This window comes from Oncorhynchus clarkii, chromosome 4 (genome assembly GCF_045791955.1).
Source record: "Oncorhynchus clarkii lewisi isolate Uvic-CL-2024 chromosome 4, UVic_Ocla_1.0, whole genome shotgun sequence".
Lineage (NCBI taxonomy): Eukaryota > Metazoa > Chordata > Actinopteri > Salmoniformes > Salmonidae > Oncorhynchus > Oncorhynchus clarkii.
Window position 1 is genome coordinate 67459936 of NC_092150.1, and position 22425 is coordinate 67482360.

General features: G+C 44.2%; 2 protein-coding genes across 6 annotated transcripts in view; both read left to right on the forward strand.

Annotated features, from left to right (window-relative positions):
- LOC139407157 (uridine-cytidine kinase-like 1) overlaps positions 1–14963 on the forward strand; it is a 28958-nt gene extending 13995 nt beyond the window's left edge. The window contains exons 7-16 of one of the 4 annotated variants that reach the window (XM_071150653.1): positions 2677–2881; positions 3025–3086; positions 6085–6101; positions 7677–7775; positions 7937–8030; positions 8150–8212; positions 8737–8859; positions 9308–9415; positions 10797–10953; positions 12728–14963. In XM_071150653.1, coding sequence (XP_071006754.1) covers positions 2677–2881; positions 3025–3086; positions 6085–6101; positions 7677–7775; positions 7937–8030; positions 8150–8212; positions 8737–8859; positions 9308–9415; positions 10797–10953; positions 12728–12789 — 990 coding nt within the window. In that variant the 3' untranslated portion in view covers positions 12790–14963. Of the gene's footprint in view, positions 1–2676; positions 2882–3024; positions 3087–6084; positions 6102–6895; positions 6916–7676; positions 7776–7936; positions 8031–8149; positions 8213–8736; positions 8860–9307; positions 9416–10796; positions 10954–12727 lie in introns of all 4 variants that reach the window. The other 3 variants (XM_071150651.1, XM_071150655.1, XM_071150654.1) reach the window with 3 other exon arrangements.
- A 177-nt stretch (positions 14964–15140) lies between these two features.
- Positions 15141–22425, forward strand: part of LOC139407158 (mitochondrial inner membrane protein Mpv17) — a 31849-nt gene continuing 24564 nt past the window's right edge. Inside the window, exons 1-2 of one of the 2 annotated variants that reach the window (XM_071150657.1) lie at positions 15141–15192; positions 15907–15987. In XM_071150657.1, coding sequence (XP_071006758.1) covers positions 15915–15987 — 73 coding nt within the window. In that variant the 5' untranslated portion in view covers positions 15141–15192; positions 15907–15914. Of the gene's footprint in view, positions 15193–15901; positions 15988–22425 lie in introns of both variants that reach the window. The other variant, XM_071150656.1, reaches the window with a different exon arrangement.

Genomic DNA, 22425 nt, shown 5'->3' on the forward strand with positions numbered 1-22425 from the left:
GAGGTTGTGGACAGGTGTCTTTTATACTGATAACAAGTTCAAACAGGTGCCATTAATACAGGTAACGAGTGGAGGACAGAGGAGCCTCTTAAAGAAGAAGTTACAGGTTTGTGAGAGCCAGAAATCTTGCTTGTTTGTAGGTGACCAAATACTTATTTTCCACCATAATTTGCAAATAAATTCATAAAAAATCCTACAATGTGATTTTCTGGATTTTTTTCCCCCTCGTTTTGTCTGTCGTAGTTGAAGTGTACCTATGATGAAAATTACAGGCCTGTCATCTTTTTAAGTGGGAGAACTTGCACAATTGGTGGCTGACTAAATACTTTTTTGCCCCACTGTATATACAAAGATGTTCCTTTTATATTATTCTCTTAACCTACATACATACACACCAACCATGGGATTTTCTCATGAAGTCTCACCACAGTTTATTACCATTCAGCTGACAGTTCCAGTCTCCCCCAGATACGAGAGCTCTGGAGGGGCTCTCTCTGTCCTATCTCCCCAGAGTTACAGCCGGGTCGGTTCAAACATAGGTTAATGGGCCTCTTCGTTCTCTTTCGACACACGCATACATTCCTTTCTTCCTAGGTCTATGCTACATAACCTCTTCCTAATGAACAAACATTATTTATCATTATATAAAGACAGGGTAGAATTCTGTTAGTTATAGTTCTACGTTAAACGTATACATCATTTAGTCATTATTCATGAAAATCCCATAACAGAGAATCACCAGCAGCAAGAGCGACATCATTGATGTATACAGAGAAGAGAGTCGGCCCAAGAATTGAACTCTGTGGCACCCCCATAGAGACTGCCAGAGGCCCGGATAACAGGCCCTCCGATTTGACACACTGAACTCTATCAGAGAAGTAGTTGGTGAACCAGGCGAGGCAATCATTTGAGAAACCAAGTCTATCGAGTCTGCCGATGAAGATGTGGTAATTGACAGAGGCGAAACCTTGGCCAGGTCGATGAATACAGCTGCACACTATTGTTTCTCATCGATGGCGGTTAAGATATCGTTTAAGACCTTGAGCGTGGCTGAGGTGCACCCATGACCAGCTCTGAAACCAGATTGCATAGCGGAGAAGGTGCGGTGGGATTCGAAATGGTCGGTAATCTGTTTGTTGACTTGGCTTTTGAACACCTTAGAAAGGCAGGGTAGGATAGATATAGGTCTGTATCAGTTTGGGTCTAGAGTGTCCCCCCCTTTGAAGAGGGGGATGACCGCGGCTGCTTTCCAATCTTTGGGAATCTCAGACGACACGAAAGAGAGGTTGAACAGGCTAGTAATAGGGGTTGCAACATTTTCGGCTGATAGTTTTAGAAAGAAAGAGTCCAGATTGTCTTACCCGTCTGATTTGTAGGGGTCCAGATTTTGCCGCTCTTTCAGAACATCAGCTGACTGGATTTGGGAGAAGGGGAAGGCTTGGGCGAGTTGCTGTGGGGGGTGCAGTGCTGTTGACCGGGGTAGGGGTAGCCAGGTGGAAAGAATGGCCAGCTGTAGAAAAATGCTTATTGAAATTCTCAATTATAGTGGATTTATCGGTGTTGAGAGTTTCCTATCCTCAGTGCAGTGGGCAGCTGGGAGGAGGTGTTCTTATACTCCATGGACTTTACAGTGTCCCAGAACTTTTTTGAGTTTGTGTTGCAGGAAGGTGATTTATCAATTCGGCTATTGTACAGAGAGGCTGGCCTAAGCTGGGCTAGGATGATAAGCCAAACAAACAATGCAGGTAATTGGATGTACTTTCAATTTCATTCTTTCAATAGAAGTGTCGTATTATTTTTGTTGTAATTGTGGCTCACTTAGTACTAAATGTTCTTATCAACCGGTTTATTTACTTTCCTATAAATTGGCTCCCTCTCAACCCTTTGTCATGACTCCAACAAACATTACCGTGCTGGCTGCACCAAGAGTCAGGTCCTCTCTGGCACGGCAATGACCTGCCATCTTTAAGCTGCAGTGGTGTAAAACGTTGCTAAACTGCCCTGCTCTAGTTTTTCCCCACACTGACAGAGGTTCCAGTAAGAGAGAGAGCGATAGAGGGGAAGGCTGAGTCTGATCATGGGGAGCGGCTGGAGCCCCACTCCTCATCCCCTCCTCCTATAGGGTGACAGCTGTGATGGCCCGGTTGGTCAGGAAGCAGATTTACTTTCCCAATGACTGACAGTCTCATTGGTTCTCTGAGTTTACGCTCCCAACACTCAATGGCCAGATAGTCATCAATAGCTCTTGTTTTTGAGTTGTTGCCTATTCTTGTGTTTCCGTCACATACAGTGGTGATGCTTGACCATTAATCCTCCTCAGTTTAGTTTTTGCTGAGGTTAGAGCTTTGAGTTCTGGCTTTTGTTTCCCCTGACTGGCTGGCTAGCTGTATCTGATGTGTGTTCAGGAAAAGAGCTTCAAACACCCAATAGGCCATCAGATTCCCATTTAACTTATTTTGACCCTAGGACATTGATTCTCGAACCATCATGTAGGTGGGCCACCCTGAATGTTGCTGTGGGTGCATTTACCCAGCACCCCGTCCTTGAAATGATCTTTGGGAAATACTGCCCTATTAAAAGTAAGATCTGTCATGTTGAGAACTTCTGCAATTGGTTATGTACATGACCTCTCTTACCCCTTTTGTCTCTTCCTCTCTGTCCATCTTCCTCCCCCAGCTGCTGGACATGAAGGTGTTTGTGGACACCGACTCGGACATCCGTCTGGTCAGGCGTCTGAAGAGGGACATATCGGACCGCGGCCGGGACATCAACGGGGTCATCAAACAGTACAACAAGTTTGTCAAGCCGTCCTTTGAGCAGTACATCGAACCCACTGTGCAGGTGGCGGATATTGTGGTCCCCAGGGGTGAGTGGCTTGTAGGTAGATGCATACTACCAGTGTGTTAGAAACACTGCTTCTATGTATAGAGTCTTTAGATTCAATTCAGAACAGTAAAAACTTTTTACAAATGATATCTGTAGTGATTCTGCTATAAAAGATATGTGTGTGTTTGATTATTTTAGGGGGCGAGAACTTTGTTGCCTTGGATCTGATTGTGCAGCATGTTCACAGTCAGCTTGAAAAGGTATGTGTAAATAATAGGCTTGTATCTCCTATATCTCTGCCCATAGACCCTAACCTAAAAGCATGTACCTATCTCTGTACATGGTGTCGTCTCTTCGGCTCACACCATGCTCAGTTTTTGCATGACCCCTATCCCATGGTTCATGATTTGGGCCAGGAGTTTTTCCTGACCACCTTCCCTACCAGGAAAAACTCCTGACCTAACCCATGACCTCTGAACCCTGTCCTATCTCTCAACATGGGTGGGTCAGTACTGGATTAATGATCAACGACGAGTCTCATTCTCATAGGATCTCTCAAGACTATATGTCCTATTAGGACAGCATGACCCATAAATCCTAACTGGCATCGTTAACACTGTACTTTCTGTTGTCAGACGGCCCCTTAAGTCCCTACAAATCATGATCTACACTGAGTACACCAAACATTAAGTACACCTTCCAAATATTGAGTTGCACCTCCCCCCACCTCCTTTCTTCTCTCAGAACACTCTCAATTTGTCAGGGCATAGACTCTACAAGGTGTCCAAAGCGTCATGTTGATTCCAATGCTTCCTACAGTTGTATCAAGTTGGCTGGATGTCCTTTTTTGAATTTTTACCCCTTTTTCTCCCCAATTTCGTGGTATCCAATTGTTGTAGTAGCTACTATCCTGTCTCATCGCTACAACTCCCGTACGGGCTCGGGAGAGACAAAGGTTGAATGTCATGCGTCCTCCGATACACAACCCAACCAGCCGCACTGCTTCTTAACACAGCGCGCATCCAACCCGGAAGCCAGCCGCACCAATCAAATCAAAATCAAATCAAATTTATTTATATAGCCCTTCGTACATCAGCTGATATCTCAAAGTGCTGTACAGAAACCCAGCCTAAAACCCCAAACAGCAAGCAATGCAGGTGTAGAAGCACGGTGGCTAGGAAAAACTCCCTAGAAAGGCCAAAACCTAGGAAGAAACCTAGAGAGGAACCAGGCTATGTGGGGTGGCCAGTCCTCTTCTGGCTGTGCCGGGTGGAGATTATAACAAAACATGGTCAAGATGTTCAAATGTTCATAAATGACCAGCATGGTCGAATAATAATAAGGCAGAATAGTTGAAACTGGAGCAGCAGCACAGTCAGGTGGACTGGGGACAGCAAGGAGTCATCATGTCAGGTATTCCTGGGGCATGGTCCTATGGCTCAGGTCCTCCGAGAGAGAGAAAGAAAGAGAGAATTAGAGAGAGCATATGTGGGATGGCCAGTCCTCTTCTGGCTGTGCCGGGTGGAGATTATAACAGAACATGTTATACCAATGTGTCGGAGGCTACACCGTGCACCTGGCGACCTTGGTTAGCGCGCACTGCACCCGGCCCGCCGCAGGAGTCGCTGGTGCGCGATGAGACAACGACATCCCTACCGACCAAGCCCTCCCTAACCCGGACGACGCTAGGCCAATTGTGCGTCGCCCCACGGACCTCCCGGTCGCGGCCGGTTACGACAGAGCCTGGGCGCGAACCCAGGGACTCTGATGGCACAGCTGACGCTGCAGTACAGCGCCCTTAACCACTGCGCCACCCGGGAGGCCGGTGGACCACTCTTGATACATACGGGACACTGTTGAACTTGTAAAAACCCAGCAGGGTTGCAGTTCTTGACAGAAACCGGTGCGCCTGGCACCTACTACCATACCCTGCTCAATGGCACTTAAATATTTTGCCTTGCCCATTCACCCTCTGAATACACAATCCATGTATCAATTGTCTCATGGCTTAAAAATCATTCTTTAACCCGTCTCCTCCCCTTCATCTACACTGATTTTGAAGTGGTTTAACAAATGACATCAATAAGGGATCATAGCGCTCAGCCGGATTGACCTGGTCGGTCTGTCGGTCTGAGCAGGTGTTCTTAATGTTTTTCCCACTCGGTGTGTGTGGCCCTGTGGTGTCCTGATCCATCATCACTGTAATGTGACAAACCATCTGTCACAGAGAGAGATAAGATGGAAGGTTTCAAAGACCAGCTCAAAGGTGCTCAGTTACACTCTATTTAACAGACTCGCTGGACTTTGATTTCTTTTGGAGAGGGTTGTGTGGGGAGTGACACGTGATCACGTGACTTCTGTCTAAAGTGTACACCATTCTCGTTCAGAGTCTCACCCGTCGGGGTGTGTGTGTGTGAGAGATCAAGAGAGGCCACCGCGTGTGTAAAAGCAGATAGTGTGTGTGTGTGAGGATTTGTGGATTAAGGGATCTCTAATAAAAGGCCATTGTGTGGATCAAGTAAAGAATGGTGTCGAGTGGGGGGAGACAGCGGCAGCTCGTCCTCCATAGAGTGAGTGACTGATGAGGACAGGGCCTGTTGTAGCCTAATGAACCATAGCACCCTCCATATGGCAAGACTACTACCACTGGGCCCACTATAGTACTTCTGGTTAGGAAACCCCCTGGTTTGGTTAGGATGCCACACTTTGCCAGTAGCCTTGGGGCATTCTGTTTGATATGTACTAGATACTGTGTAGGAACGACTTTGTTTATCAGACTAATGGATAAAACGAGTAAATCAAATATGATGCACCTCCATGGGGTTTCCATATGGAAAATGAGCAGAACACTTGACTTATTTTATTTTATTTTTATTGCCCGTAAAATTCACATTTCAAATTAAATTCCTATGCTGTGCACTGGGCCTTGTTGTGAGATTAGATCACCATAATTTAGCCTGGTCTAATGCAGGAGTAGAGCCTGTACAGAGAAAGAGGTACCGGTTCAGGCACTGAGCTTATCTGATGGAACACTGTCTGTCTGATTCATGGCAAAATGGAGGGGAATGTAATATCATTGCCTGGTGTTTGTGTTTATTTAAAAGGGCGGTGGGGACTGGGGACATTTGGCTTTGTTTGGAGGGTTGGAATGGCTTGTCTCATTTCATGAGTTTTGTTTTTATTTCTCTCCTCCCTGTGTGTGTTTGTAATCAAATACTTGCTAAACCCTGACCGAATAATGCACTCTAACCGCCTCAGCGTGAAATCACAGTGAGGTATGACTGCCACACCCCTCATATCTCTACCGGTCTCTGTCTCGTGCTGCCTCTGTCTTTTTCATTCTGTTTCCTCTCAGCAGAAGCTGGAAGGACAAAAGGAGATATGCCCAGTCTGACAGAATACTCATGTTACTATTTATTTGACCATTTTGGCTTCTCCCACCCCCCCCCCCCCCCTCCCCCACTGATGTTGACATGATCAACTAATCAAGGTGCCCAGGAAAATGTTTTGTGTAAAGCTAAATGAGGCTGTGCAGCTCCTTTTCTCTTTCTTCCACACCGTCAGTCATGAAAGCTATCGCTAACACCAGAAGGATGACATCGCTATGGTTCCACTGAGCTCTGGTTAAGACCTAAAAAGACAAAAAAAAAAACAGCTGGGAGTCGCTGATGTCATGAATTCCTTTTTACCGAAAGATCAGAACGCTAACGTCACATTAACCAAGGACAGAGTATGACCTTGAGTTTAGCCCTACATGTTTATCATAGGACCTCTCGCTAAGGCCGTTGCAAAGATGATTATTTTTTAACTACACCCAGTCAGAGCTCATAACCATGGTGATGTCGTCTGGTCTTGAAGCCGTCCCCTCGCTGACCCCCCCCAGGGGCCCCTCTCAGCCTGGCCCCTGGCCGTCACACCTCTCAGCTTCTCCTCCACAGATATCGTAGGGCCCCTACTCTGTCCTGTTGCTGTCTAATTGGGATGTATTTTCTTTCTTTTCCTCTTTCTTTCCTCTCCTCTTTGTCATCACTCTTGTTCTCGCAAAATGAATATTTGTCACCTTCTCCAGAGGAAGCTCCGCTGGGATATGTGAGGATAAACTCCTGCATCTTCCTCCTTCTCTTAAGTTTTATCGTCCCTCTCATCTGCTCCTCTTTTATGATTTAGTAGCATAGCCCCCTGACAAAAGCTAACAACCTTTGTTTGCTGTCATTGCTATTTTTCCAAGATATTGTTTTTCATTTACCTCTTAACCAATTTGCCTGATTCTTTCAGTTTTCGCTATGATTTCTACAGTCTTAACTATCCTGTATTTTGGTACCAGATATATACGTTCAAAAGGCTAATTTCAGTGCAGTACTACAGTATTTAGAGAGTGAGTTGTCTTGGCTTCGAGTATTGGCAACAACAATGCAGAACACATAGCAACGTGCTCAATTGCTTTATGGCATTTCTATTTATCAACAGAACCACTGTTTAGAACAGTACAACGTAATAGTTATTTTCTAGATTTGAAATGGTCCTAGTGATGTCACGTTGAATTGTCTGCCGGTAAAGCACCATATGCTCCAGACAGTGCGAGAGGAGCCTGTTAAAGCATTTCTGTTGCCAGTACCTGTACACTATTCCCCCACCCAACTTTGCCTGGCTGTGCATCTGTGACCACCATACTGCAATAAATGTTTACGAGGAAGAACGTAAAATATCCCAGTGGTATCTTACCTTTGTCCCACTGGTTTGATGTGACGTCTGTGTTGTACTGTGGTCCCTCCAGCAGGGGGCAGTGTTGTCTGTTGTACTGTGGTCACACCAGCAGGGGACAGTGGTCTGACTGTCTCTCTGTTGTGTAGGTCTGCTCTGGCCTCGGCCCACCAGGGACAGCCCCTACCCAAGACCCTCAGCGTCTTGGAGAGCACCCCACAGGTCCGCGGCATGCACACCATCATCAGGTAAGGCCGTAGAGCTCTGGTTGACCGCTGGGGGCCGGTTTCTCACCCTCTCAACACTGACTCTGCACTGCCACAAGTTTATAATGAATACACACACACACACACCCCTCACGCTCATTCCCTGTCCCCTAACCCTGGTGTGTGTGCCTGCCTGCCTGCAGGAATAAGGACACAAATCGTGATGAGTTCATCTTCTACTCTAAGAGGTTAATGAGGCTCCTGATAGAACATGCTCTCTCCTTTCTGCCCCTCAAGGTGAGTGGCCCTGCATGCCTGCAGACGCATGACCAATATTATATTGCCTTCTATGCCCTGTGCACAATCATACACTAACACTGGTCTCTTCTCTCGTCCTTTCCTCTCATCCTCTCTAGCCTGTGCAAGTGGAGACTCCCCAAGGTTCCATCTATGAAGGGAAGAGACTCAGTGGTAAAAGGGTAAGGCTCTATGCAGATACCTCCCCACTTTCACAGAGGGTTTTGGGCCCTAAACTGCAATAAAGTATCAATGTCATCCCCGATACTACATTGCAGCTACATTGTCACAATTACTCTGATTGCTACTTGTAACCATTGGCTGAAGATTGTACAGTGATTAGACTAGTTTATCTCTCCAGTCCTTTTATTCATCACCATACATAAAGCACTATAGGCATTGTTAACATTCGTTTTACTAGACAGTGAAAACCCTCGAGTCATAAAGTGTGTGGATGGGCCTGAGAGGATCGTTCATTCCAGTCTTTTTATGGTGATGTGTTTGAGTGGCTCTCAGTGGGAGCAGCTCTGTTAGGCAGCAGGGTTGTTAGACATCTGCAGTAGAGTAATAGAGTCATATCTCCTACCATCAGGCTCGGTAACATTGAGCTCTCACTATGCTGGTCCTTCAGGTTGCTTAATGGAAGTTTACTTATAAAATAAACTGTGAAGGAGTATAAAGTGTGTGTGTGTGTTTGTGTGTGTAGATCACAGGTGTGTCCATACTGAGAGCAGGGGAGACCATGGAGCAGGCGCTGATGCATGTGTGTAAAGACATTAGGCTGGGGAAGATCCTCATCCAGACCAACCATGACACTGGAGAGCCTGAGGTAACACACAGAAACCAGTCATGTAGTTCAAAAAGTATTCTGTGTGTGTTTGGCCCTCTTATCCGTAAGGCTGCATACACACCCAGACATGAACTCTTCAACGCGAAGATCATCAACAAGGAGTGGATGGGGTCATCTTTTTTTGCTTAGTGACTTCATTCAAGGCTAGGTGTCAGTCTCTGGGCTAACTGATACACACTGGCCTCATTGACCTCAGGTTCACTGCCTCATCAGAATTGCAGACCAGCCATACTTGGGAGATATACTGTGTGTGTGATGTCTATGCCAGCTGTAGCCTTCAAGCTTTGCACCTTTTTTCTTCAGCTTTACTGGTTTCATTCACCACAGATGCTCAAAATGTGACATTTTAAGTTCATGAAATGCCCAAATGAAAACCATTGTATAAAACGTCCCATTGTATTTAACATTTCCTATCGCCCCTGTCCAGCTCCACTACCTGCGTCTGCCTAAGGACATCAGTGAGGACTATGTCATCTTGATGGACAGCACTGTGTCCACTGGGGCTGCTGCTCTCATGGCCGTCCGAGTGCTGCTGGTCAGTTCTACCTCATTCTACTCCTCTGGTCTAGTCTATTCAGCATTAGTTGGGTATTATAGTTCAATCAAAATATAATAGTAGTTTCTAGTAGAAGTCTAATATTCTCATGTTTGTCTTCTCCACCACACACCTATGTTGATGAGACGTTCGGGCTTGGGGGGTTTATCTATGGTTCTGCATCCAGATAATGTTGTTTACCCCTGAGACATGGCTGAACATGACAGACGGCAGAGTAGGCCTTGTCCTTGTTGGTTGTTGAGATGGCAGAGTTGTCCTTGTTGGTTGTTGAGATGGCAGAGTTGTCCTTGTTGGTTGTTGAGATGGCAGAGTTGTCATTGTTGGTTGTTGAGATGACAGAGTTGTCCTTGTTGGTTGTTGAGATGGCAGAGTTGTCCTTGTTGGTTGTTGAGATGGCAGAGTTGTCCTTGTTGGTTGTTGAGATGGCAGAGTTGTCCTTGTTGGTTGTTGAGATGGCAGAGCAGCAGCTCTGCTAGTGGAGACTGGACGGCTACAGCAGCAGGCGATTAAGGAGAGATCGGGATGCTTGTTTGCCGTCATAAAACACAGTTTGAGGTCCTTTTTCCTCATTGTGATAAGACTAGAGGTCAAAATGTACAGGTCCTGTGCTTTTAGCCTTCGCTCCTTGTGAAATGTAAACCTCTGGGGAGAATTATCGGCATCCACTATGGTTTTTGTTTGTCCTCCAAAAGCAAACTTCACTGCCTCCATGACTATCTCCTTTTAAAGCTAGAGTCCTTAGTTACTGCATACATTTTGGGACTTATAAAGTAGTTATACATACCCATTGATTCTTGAAGAATTTAACTTTTATAAATGCCTCATGAGTTTAGTTCAACTGTCGTACCCCATCATAACCCAAAATATATAAGCCTGTTTTACACCAATGTTTGTAAACAATGTAAACAAACACTATATAGCCTCACAACATGGTTAAAACTACAATTTATATCATGGATGGTCAGTCTTCGCATCTGTAGCTCAGTCTCTGGATTTGAATGGTTACATTTCTCCAGGTCCATCCCTCCGCTTCTTACCAAAACAGAGGTCGGGGTGACCGCTTTGTTAGTGTTTCGAATAAGGATTGTAGCTTTAAAAAGATAGTCACGGGGGTGTGTGTTTTTACTGGAAGCATTGGTTGAAGTATGTGATGAGTGCAGAAGACCTATCAGACTAAGGAGTCCCTTTTGACAGGTAGCAGTGGGAATGGGAAGAGCTTGAGATTCCAACCGGTCTGGAAGGGGCTGCCTCGCTCTCCTTACATATTGTGCTACTGTCACAGAAACTCCCCTCTAACCACCACTCTTTCTTCAATCGTGATTGAAGGCCACAATTTGCGTATGTCTGTCACCTTTTGTAGGACCATGATGTCCAGGAGGATAAAATCTTCCTGTTGTCTCTACTGATGGCTGAGATGGGCGTCCACTCTGTGGCCTACGCCTTCCCTAAGGTCCGCATTATCACCACCGCCGTCGATAAGAAGGTCAACAACGAGTTTCACATCATCCCTGGCATTGGTGGGTGCTTCTGCTATCTATCGGTCTGTCTCGCTCTCTCACACACATTGTTCTCAGTCACTCTCACTTAATGTGGGTTTCCCTTCAAAGCGGTGTCCTAATGCAGATCTCGTGAGTCTGCTGTTTGTGGTGTGAATGATCATTAGTGATATGACCGTCACAAGTTAAACTTCCAGGTTGTCAGATTGTGCCTTCGCAAAGTATTCAGACCCCTTGACTTTTTCCACATTTTGTTACGTTACAGCCTAATTCTAAAATGTATTATAGTTTTTTCCCACTTCAATATACACACAATACCCTATAATGACAAAACAAAAAATGTTTAGAAATGTTTGCTAATTTATAAAAAATAAACTGCTCGCATTTACATAAGTATTCAGACCCTTTACTCAGTACTTTGTTGAAGCACCTTTGACAGTGATTGCAGCCTTACGTCTTCTCTGCAGATCCTCTGTCAAGTTGGATGGGGAGCGTTGCTGCAGCAGGTTTTCATCAAGGCTCTCTCTGTACGTTGCTCCATTCATCTTTCCCTCAATCCTGACCAGTCTTCCAGGCCCTGCCACTGAAAAACATCCCCACAGCATGATGCTGCCACAACCCTTCACCGTAGGGATGGTGCCAGGTTTCCTCCAGTCGTGATGCTTGGCATTAAGGCCAATGAGTTCAATCTTGGCTTCATCAGACCAGAGAATCTTTGGGTGCCTCCAAGCGGGCTGCCATGTGCCTTTTACTGAGGAGTGTCTTTTGTCTGGCCACTCTACCATAAAAGCATGATTTGTGGAGTGCTGCAGAGATGGTTGTCCTGGAAGGTTCTATCTCCACAAAGGAACTCTAGAGCTCTGTCAGAGTGACCATCAGGTTCTTGTTCACCTCCTTGACCAAGGCCCTTCTCCCCCGATTGCTTAATTTGGCCAGGCGGCCAGCTCTAGGAAGAGTCTTGGTGGTTACGAACTTATTCCAGCCACTGGGGGATCTTCAATTCTGCAGAAATGTTTTGGCACCCTTCCCGGATTCTGTGCCTCGACACAATCCCGTCTCAGAGCTCTACGGACAATTCCTTCGACCTCATGGCTTGGTTTTTGCTCTGACATGCACTGTCAACTGTGGGACCTTATATAGACAGGTGTGTGCTATTCCAAATCATGTCCAATTAATTGAATTTACCACAGGCGGACTCCAATCAAGTTGTAGAAACACCTCAAAGATGATCAATGGAAATAGGATGCACCTGAGCTCAATTTCGAGTGTCATAGCAAAGGGTCTGAGTACTTATATAAATAAGGTATTTCTGTTCTTTGTAATAAATATGTACACATTTCTAAAAAGCTGTTTTCCCTTTGTCATTATGGGGTATTACATGTAGATTGCTGAGGATTTTTATTTATTAAATCCATTTGTATAATAAGGCTGTAACATAACAATGTGGAAAAAGTAAAGAGATCTGAATAGTTTCCGAATGCACTGTAGCTGCTGCCACAGCCATTCAGACCCAAGTGGATGGGCTTTGTTATGAATCACCCCAGACTGACGGTTTTTAATTTTATTTAACCCTTTTTTTATCATAAGTTGACAGCGAACACATTCTCATTTACAGCAACAACCTGGGGAATAGTTACAGGGGAGAGGGGGGGATGAATGAGCCAGTTGATAGCTGGGGTAACCCATATGTTCCATCAGCACTGCCACTGATCACACAATTCTCACTGACGCTAGTCCAACTCATGTATTCACAATGACAATATGACTGACGGCTCTCTCTTCTCCTCTCTTCCAGGTAATTTCGGGGACCGTTACTTTGGGACGGACACTCCCTCGGACTGGACCGAGAGTGATTAGAGGATGGACTACTGAGCTGAAGTTTTGCTGAGGGGGAAGTAGGGGGGGGAGGGGCGGGGGGCATCACACATGCACTTAGCCATGCCAGCCAACCACTGATCAGCTCCTAAGAGCTAAAGATTCCCCCTCAGTCAGCGCCCCTCTGCTGCTTATTATTTCATGATGTCCTGGGCACTGCCCCTGTGCCAACTCTACCCTCCTGAGGAGGAAATGTGATATTAGCCTAGCTTTGCTAGCGATGCCCATTAGCCCATACATATCTATCTATCCACTGATAAAAAAAAATACTTGATTTGTGATTTTGCTTGTTTGATTTTTGTTGACGCAGCAGGACCTGTAAAGTTGGAGAAAGAATCAAGAGAAATAAAAAGCCTCTTTCGGGTTGAAGGATGACCATTTTCTAGTCCTTTTGATGTTTTCCTGTTGAGTTGACCCATAGAAATAGTTAAGATGACAAATCACACCACAGTATGAAATCAGGGAAGATGAGAGTAGGACAGTCTGTGGCTGTTAGTGCCAGATCTCAGCTGTGCTTGAATAACATGTGTGAATATAATGGTGATGACCATTGTTATGCACAGGGAGACTTTGTATTATAACGGAGAGGAGCAAGTTACAGACTGAGGGTACAATGGACCAGGTAGGTAGTGAAAATATAAGGTCGTATAGCTCATGGGTAGCTTTAAGCTCAACATAGCCTTAGTATTACTTAATATACATCTATGGACATTATGGACTGTCCTCTCTGGAGATTGTGTGCTGTTGCCTTAGCTGTGACAAAAGTCTCGTGCAAAAAAATTACATTTTTTTATGGTTTAAGATGATTGGCTTTCTTTGGCATTATTTAGTACTTGAGGCTGTTTTTATTATAAGGATTTTATTCTGTTTCCTCTCACTTATATGTTATAGGTTGGTTGATGCAGAAAATTATTTTTTAAAACTTTGCAGCCATTTCTCTGGGTAATAAATAAAATGTTATCGCATGCTTCATAAACAACAGGTGTAGACTAACAGCTTACTTACGGGCCCTTCCCAACAATGAAGAGAAAAAATCATAGAAAAGTAATAATAAGTACACAATGAGTAACGATAACTTGGCTATGTACACAGGGTACCAGTACCGAGTCGAAGTGCAGGGGTATGAGGCAATTGAGGTAGATATGTACATATAACTAGGAATAAAGTGACTAGGCAACAAGATAGATAATAAATGTGATGAATCAAAGTTGGTGCAAAAACGGTCAATGCAGATAGTCAGTTTAATTATTTTGTTACCGATTTGAACTACTTAGCACTATTTATACTTGAATATTTTTCCTGTGTAAATTATTTCCTTGTGTATTTAATGTTTTCTCATTCAAATTGATACCCCTGGTTAGTTCACAAAGGCCGTACAATGTATGTTGTAGTATAATTAAGAACTTACAGCAGGAGAGGTGGCTCTGACTGTAAAACTACTCAAATGAAACCATCATGGATCATCTGTATCTTGTTTTAATAGGCTGACCAGCTTGACCATGTACATATTTTGTTTTCTGTCCTTCATAGTTACAGGATTGCAAGGCAGAACCTTGAGGATTCCGTGGCTTTGAGTGTTTAAATATAGTGTCTTAAAAAAGAGGATACCCAAGATATCCTCAGGCATTTTTTTTTTGCCAAAACTATGCATATGCATATTGTTAGCTAAGAGACATTTGGATGGTAAGCATAGTGTTACATATTTGTCCAGTTGTGTGTGTGTGTGTGTGTATATAATAAAAACATATATTTCCCTTAGGGAGAGTGTTTGTCTTTGCTGGGTCTCCATGTGTCAAATAAGGCTTCTCTATAGGGCATCAGCTTTAGCTATATTCGTTACCTCACCTGCATTTTTGTTTTGTATAGCTTGAACTGTCCATGGGTGTCTGCTTACTACTGTATATCTGCTTGTGTGGTTGACACAGCTTGGTTACATGTATATGCTCAACAATGTTCCATGAATCTAGATTTTTTTTGTGTGTTCCTTTTGTTGATTAGACATTTTTTTAAAAGCCTGATGTAAGGACAAGGCTTGATTGGGCTTTTTTGTTGTTGTGTGTGTTCCCTTATCAAAAAGGAATCTTCACACACAAATCACTGCAATATTTCATGCTATCATTTCATGTCCAAGAAACAATAAAATAATGCGAACTGAATGTTTTAGTTTTGTGTTACCCTGTTCATGTTCAACTGTCCGTGAGCGAGAGAACTGAGTGCTTGGAAAATAGAAATCAAGGACAGAAGTTCGTCACTCTGTTGGTTACTTGTCATAGGGTTAGCCTTGCACCACCAGAGGGTGACATAATCCATCTGATGCTGTTGTGGAAGTGACGTCGGTTAGAGTAGTCTGTGTTGTGTGTCTCAGTTGGAGCTGTATTAAGGAAGGCATGTAACAATTGTGTTCTATCTTTTCGCTTTGTAACACTTTCATTGTCTAGTTGTACCGTCTTTATTATGGAGAAATGACCGACTTGACTGTAATGTTAGAGCTGCATGACAAGTTTCTTATTGGTGGCAGAGTAACGTCGGTGGCAGAACTCCAGAGAGTAGCTAAGTCGGCTAACGTTAGCTAATGAGGTTGCAAGGCTAGGATTAGGATGCTTTACGTCTGGTTGACTAGGAAACAGGGCTATGTTGAATAAATAATATGTTAACTATCAGGGTTACATTAAGTACGGCAAGTATGACTGCAGTAGCAGTAACTAGTTATAGTGTAGTAAAGTTGTCCAAATCCAATTTTGCTGACTCCCCCGTGATCAGGTAATGTGGAGAACGTTATGTGTGGCAGCACGCGTCAGACATTCCATTGCATAAGCTGCAGAGTAGGCTAGCCAACGTTTCCCATATGGCCGCAGTTACTTCGTCTGTGTAATGAAACGTTTGGTTGTCTACTTCGTGATATCAAGAAACTGTACAGATATCACCCAACCATTAGCTGTTTTCAAAAGTCAGAATATTGTCATAATGAAAAGTCATGTCTCATATATCTAAAGTTCTATATTGAACTACCAATGTCCACACACAATCAGTTGATGGCAAGCATATGGGTTATGACTGGTTATAAGCGGTTCTGACTAGATCGTCTGTGTTCCAGCATAGAGCGGAGAATGGCGGGCCTGTGGAGATCCTACCAGGCTCTTATGACCAGGCATCCATGGACTGTCCAGATAATCACAGCCGGTATGAAAACACCCACAACACTAGGTTACATTACAGTGACTACACTATGTCCACTGTCCGCCTCTACAGCAAAGCATCCGGCATAATTTCCACCAAAGATAGTCAATTTCCCCAAAAAATGTTGTCTTAGGCTTTCACCTGATTTCAGCTGCTTCAACTTTTCAGCTCTGATGTCAAATCCATCTCACAGATTGTGTCTGTACAAATGCAATCCCCCTATTCCATGGTTTATGGATGAGAGCTCCGGTTTGAATGGGGTTGTTGGATGAGAGCTCGTGGTCTGAATGGGGTTGTTCAATTTGTGCTGTACCCTAAAATGGAGCCCTGTCTGTATTCTGTAAATATTTGACATGTTTCCTGTTGATTCTGTGACAGTGTAGATTGTGGTTGCAAACATCATAGGAAGCACTGTGACTACTAATCAGAGGATCCAAGCCAATATGACTTCATCGATATTTTGATTAGGTTTTATTTTTATATAGGTGTGGAAATTGCCTTGAAGACAGGTAAATCATAATGTTCTCCTTCTATATAGTTTTATTATGTCCTCTTGTAGAATATAAGTGTTTTTCCTCCTATAATGCTGAAGTGTCTCATTAACCAACATTTACATGCCCACACTGTTTTTTTTCTGTTAACACAAGATGGCAGTGAAGAACAGTCTTTTCACTACCCTCACTAGCCTATACTGCAGGTCCTTGAGATGATGCGTATGTCAGGATTAGGTGCCAGCCTTGTTTTGATAGCCAATTAAATCTAATCAATATTTGTTCAGATATTTCACCCTGATTTGATAGGAATATTTGTCTGACTCGCTCCTCTATAACTTCTACTTCAGTGGTAGCCCAAGTCTATATTGTCACTGTCAGTGTAAAAAGGCTTTGATATTTCCCTAATTTGTTACCTTGGTGTTTCTCCTCTCGGAGGCAAAGCTGTGTCTGTGTGACCGATAACAATTCAGAGTGGAAACGTCAACAACATCCCTATTTATACAACCACGTGACAATGTGCTGCCACGGCTACATGAGACTGCCTGCCATATCAACCTTTATGGGATGATGAAAACTGGACGCTGTTATGAGTGTTTTGTTTTCCACAGTAAGTAGGCCTAACTCCTTTTTTTTCCAAATCTGATCTCATGCCTCAACACTTGTCTTTTTACTAGGAGGAACAATTGGCTAATTAGGGAAGGGCCACACCCCTGCCTTAGTCATTACCTCACTGATTGCATAAGGAGTGCCAGTGTCAAACTACCCAGAAGCCTGGCAGTGGCAAAGTGGTCCTCTCTCTTTGCCATTATTAACAAAGGTGTGTTATGAGATTACAATTGAATAAATTATTGATATTCTTCTGGAATGTGTCCACGTAGATTTGAAGGAGATACCCAGTACAGGGAAGACTGGTTGTAATAAGAATGCATTAGTGCCCTTCCTAGGCAGCTGGGTTAAGGGGTTGCAGGCAGAGTGAGCATTTTATGTAATTAAGATGTCTGACTTGAAGAGTGACTCATCATCTTAGTTTTCACTGGAGAGAGAGAGAGAGAGAGAGAGAGAGAGAAGGGAGAAAGTATACTGTTTTACATTTAGCTACTGTAGCTGTGTGGAAATGCCGTTTGTATCTACTGTAGTGCACTGGAGACCTTCAGAAGAGCTAGAGGGGACACCTGATAAAGCGAGATAACGAGTGTGTGTGTTCTCCCCACAGAGGGGACCACCAGACCTCACAGACAAATTAAGATCTGCTCTAAAAAGGCAGAGACAGCAGACAAATCCAAACTTTTCTGACCTCTTGTTTAGCTTAGCTCTAGGTCTGCCTACCTATAGCCTGTATGATACATGGAATTCAGTACCTGACATCAGTCAGTCAGTCAGTCGATGAATGAATTGATGAATGATTGAACAACCAACAAAATGAATGAGGAAAAAGGGAGATCTCAGGACACCAGTGAGCTACGGTAGCAGTAGCTGAATCCCAATGTCAAGTTGTGAGTGTGGATCCTGAGAGGCACTCCTACCTGGAGGGGACGGGTCAGGCTGGGTTGGCTTCATCAGTTAAATGCATCTGAGGGCTCAGTGGGTCCACTCCCTCCCCAGTGGAACAACCATCAGGCCCCGGGGGGGAACGCCTGCTAACTCTCCCCCAGATCACTTCACTTAGCCTGGGCCACGTCAATCACCATCAGCCCCATTAGCCTCTATAGGCTCTGGCTCTCCCTCAAGGACGGGCCCCTAGAGCCGCAGCCAGCCTGCCAAGCTAGCTAGTGCTGACATCAGCACTCTCAATAAAGGAGGGGAGAGGAAGCTTGTTGGCACCTCTTGACTAGCTACGGGACCATGTCTCAGTGGGCATCAGATGGTGGCTACCAGCTAGATAGATATGGTATTAAAGTTGGGAGGAAAGATGTTTTTGTTGCACCTGTCCTGTGGTTTTATCACTGAACACTCACAAAGGACCTTACAAAAGAGAAATGGTAGCTGTAAGAGGGTAGTGTCTGGCTGTGTTTAAGGATGAGCTCATGTAGTGTTGATAAGCCTCGGGTTTCTCAAGGGTTTATGGCTGCTCTGTTCTGTTCTTAAAGGACCAGTTATTACAATAAAGGTTTACAATGAAGGACACACTCCAGTCTGTGTCTGTGTGTGTGTGTGTGTGTGTGTGTGTGTGTGTGTGTGTGTGTGTGTGTGTGTGCGCACGTGTTATGTTAAGGTCGAGTTGTAGATGCTCCAGTAAAATCATATAAAAGGTTCCACCCTCTTCCCAACTGCCTTATTAGTTATTCCATGACATTTTAAGAAAAACAGATCATATAAAGAGGGCTTCTCTGTCTACATTATTATTAAGGCCCAATGTCCTTTTTAAAACATGATATTTGACTGTGGGAGGTAGAGGCAGGTCTGAGCTGACTTCAGGTGAAAGTTCCCTGTTCAGTGTGTCAAACATGAGTACCACAACACCTCATCCTCTTGCTGATGCAGCTGGAGGTTTGTAGACTGGGGCTCCACCATGGCCTGATTCCAAAACAATCTATCCACATTTCACTACCTCCTCCCTGCAGATCTGAGAGCATAGGGTCCACTCAGTTTTCTCCATGGTTTGATGGGGGGAGTGTGTGTGTCCCCTGTCCATCAATGTCCCCCTCAGTGTCACACCCTGATCTGTTTCACCTGTCTTTGTGCTCATCTCCACCCCCCTCCAGGTGTCGCCCATCTTCCTCATTATCCCCTGTGTTTTCTGTTTGTCTGTTGCCAGTTCGTCTTGTCTTGTCAGGTCTTACCAGCGTGTTTTCCTGTCTCCCTGCTTTCTCAAGTTCTGTTTCCCTGGTTCTGACCATTCTGCCTGTTCTGACTCCGAGCCTGCCGTTCTGTACCTGCCTGACTCTGACCCGTTTACGGACCTCTGCCTTTCCTGAGCCTGCCTGCCGTTCTGTACCTTATTGACTCTGCCCTGAATTATGGACCTCTACCTGCCTTTGACCTGTCTTTTGCCTGCCCCCTGTTTGGGTCAATAAACATCTGTGACTCTAGCTGCCTGCATCTGGGTCTTATCCTGAGTTATGATACTCAGGTTGTGTTCCTCCATCTCTCTGTCCTTCCATTCATTTCCTCCGAGAGAGGTGAGGGTCATCTGACCCAGGCCCTGTGTGTGTATGTATGTGTGTGCGTGCTCTAGTGTTTGTGTGTCGTTTGAGGAGTGGTCTGAGGGGCCAGTCAAGCTCACATTGCCCAGAACAAACTGTTTTTAAACCTGGTCATTTTCTCTGCTCACTCCTTAGTCCCCGCCGCACCACGCAGCATCATCATTTCACATCGGCCAAGCTAAAAACAGAAGCACACTAAATCTGGAGCTCTGCCGTCAGTAGCTGGATGGGCTGTCTGTGTCAGCCATGGTTCTCACACCTCACCGAGTCATGCATCTCAACGCCTAGCCTGGTCATCCTGCATCTTAAACAGGATGCTGTTCTGGATTTTAGAGGTGTAAGCTATGGCCCAGGCAGCGCTCCCTAGAAACAGACTGGAGGTGTGGGCACTGGGCAGTGGTCTAATACGCTCCCATCTCTCCCTCTCTGTAGGGGAGGGAATTCTCCCTCTCCATGGTGTCTCATCACCCCTTTCCCCTGTTATCTTTCTGTCCCATTGTCCACAGTCAGGGCTGCTCATCTCTATTCCTCCTGATAAGTAGCATACACACCACACACACAAACAGACCACATACACATACAGACTGTTTACTCCTTTATCTAGCAGGCCTACTGTCTGCCAAAAGTTGTTTACAAGAATCCACAATTTCCTCTGTTATGAACCTCCATGAAACCCGCTCTCTCGCCACATGTGTTGTATCTGTATGACTCTGTTCATTAACTGCTCGGTGAGAGCTGGCATTTGTCTGACTCTTCAGACCTGCCAGTGAGAGTGTCACAAAGAGGAATGTTTTGAGCCTGAAATAGGCTTGTGCCCATATCTAACGAGATACTGGCAATTTTAGCTTATGCAGAGAGAACAAATTTGTGTTGCTTGTCTCTTGTCGTGATTTCAACAAAGGCTAGAACACATTGGTCTGTGCCTGTATTGTTTGTTGTGCAGAGTATTGATGGAAATGTTTTTCCTCTCAGAAGTTTTCTAGTCAGAGACATGGTGCAGAGGAGTCATCTTTTTTTTTAGCTTAATTTAGATGCTGCATCATAAGTTAGGAGTCACCGTTTTCGCAACTCTTTAGTTAGGACCCCCCCCACGCAAAGAAACCATACTTTTAGGCTGACATGTAGTCAATGGGTTTGTTTTTATCATCAACCAATCTCGCTCAGTCATATTCATCAATGCATCTCCTAAATCAAATGTTTGCATCCTCTGCTGTAGATTTCCCATATGAGCTGATCTCCGCAGAGACACGCGAGGCCGTTGTTTGTTTAAGCATGTATAAATAATGCATGTGTATGTTTGTTCCCCCCTCCTTCCTTCCTGCGTGGGGGCGAGGGGATCGATGCCCCCAAGCCCAGCCAGACTCTGGACAGCGGAAGGGAATGGGACCCGTGACATTTCCAACAGATTGGAGGAGACGGCTCTGTCTTCTTGATTGGCACTCCCTGTGTGTGTTGACAGGAGGTCTCGCGGTCACGTGCGATTCCATGCCAGTGTAGGCCCAAAATATTTTTGGTATCAGATTGTTCAGGCAATTCTCGTTTAAAAACTTCATTGGGCGGAAGATGTTTGACATGCTTTTTACATTTGTATCGCAAACCATGGTTTAGAATATCATGATGGAAGTGGCCATTTTAGGCCCTTTTAGACCTATACATGCCTCCTATGATCCGTGAACCGTACATAATACAGGCAACAGCTTCGTGTCATTATAGTCCTTATTGTGTGCTTTCAAATATGGACAATGTCAAGATTCTGAAATACCATTTTTCACGTTAATTTGTTCAACATTCAGAATATTATTAATGTATCGAAAGCTTATTTTTACTCTTCAAACACGTCAAATTTCCAGAATGCCCTCTCTGGTACTTTTAATGATATGACCCATTTATACATAGAAATTGACATTATAGGTCAGTCAGTGGTAGTCACTAATGTTTCTGAAGGAGCCACTTTTGTCAAACAAAATCACTGGGCGAGCCACCATAACAATCGGAGAATGGGGGTTGGGAAGGTCAGAAAGTAAAATTGATTCATAGGCCTACTACATGATCTCAAATGGATTCATGCATGATATTAAGATACTATTAACATGGACTATCAAGCTATTTGAATCTCTGATTCTCTATATTATGTCACTTGGGGGTATCAGCAACAAATATGTAAAAAATCATTTGATGCATTTTTGAATCTGACCTCATTGCCATTTATCGCAATAAAAGTTATAGTACAAAGATATGTAAGATCAGGTAATGGCATATTTCAGTCTGAAGAAGGTATGCTTTGGAGTGATTCAAATGCATCAAAGGGATTGGAAGTTCAGGAAAACAGGGATAATGATGATCAAACAATCTTTGTGTATAGTATATTGTTCCAAACAAAATGTCTTAAAATGAACAAAATCAAAAAAGATACTTTTGAGATATTGACCACAACTTCAAATTGACCACAACTAAGCCCAAAAAGAGATTGTATTTGAGGCGTTTTATTTATTTGTGGGAATACTTGGGAACAGACTTTCTTAATATTTTTTATTTTTTTTGCTGAATTCCTGGTAATTTCCAGTATTTTTTAAAACCCAAAACCAAAATTTGCTCGTCGGCCCGCCTGTTGCCAACCGCTGCCATAAGGATTATAATGTATCTGTATCATGTACGGTTCACGGATCATAGGGTCTTACAGGAGGCATGTATAGGTCTAGGGGGGGGCCTAAAATGGCCACTTTCATCATGATTTTCTAAAAAATGGTTTGTGATACAAATGTAAAAAGTGTCAAACATCCTTCCTCCTATGTAAGAACTGCCTG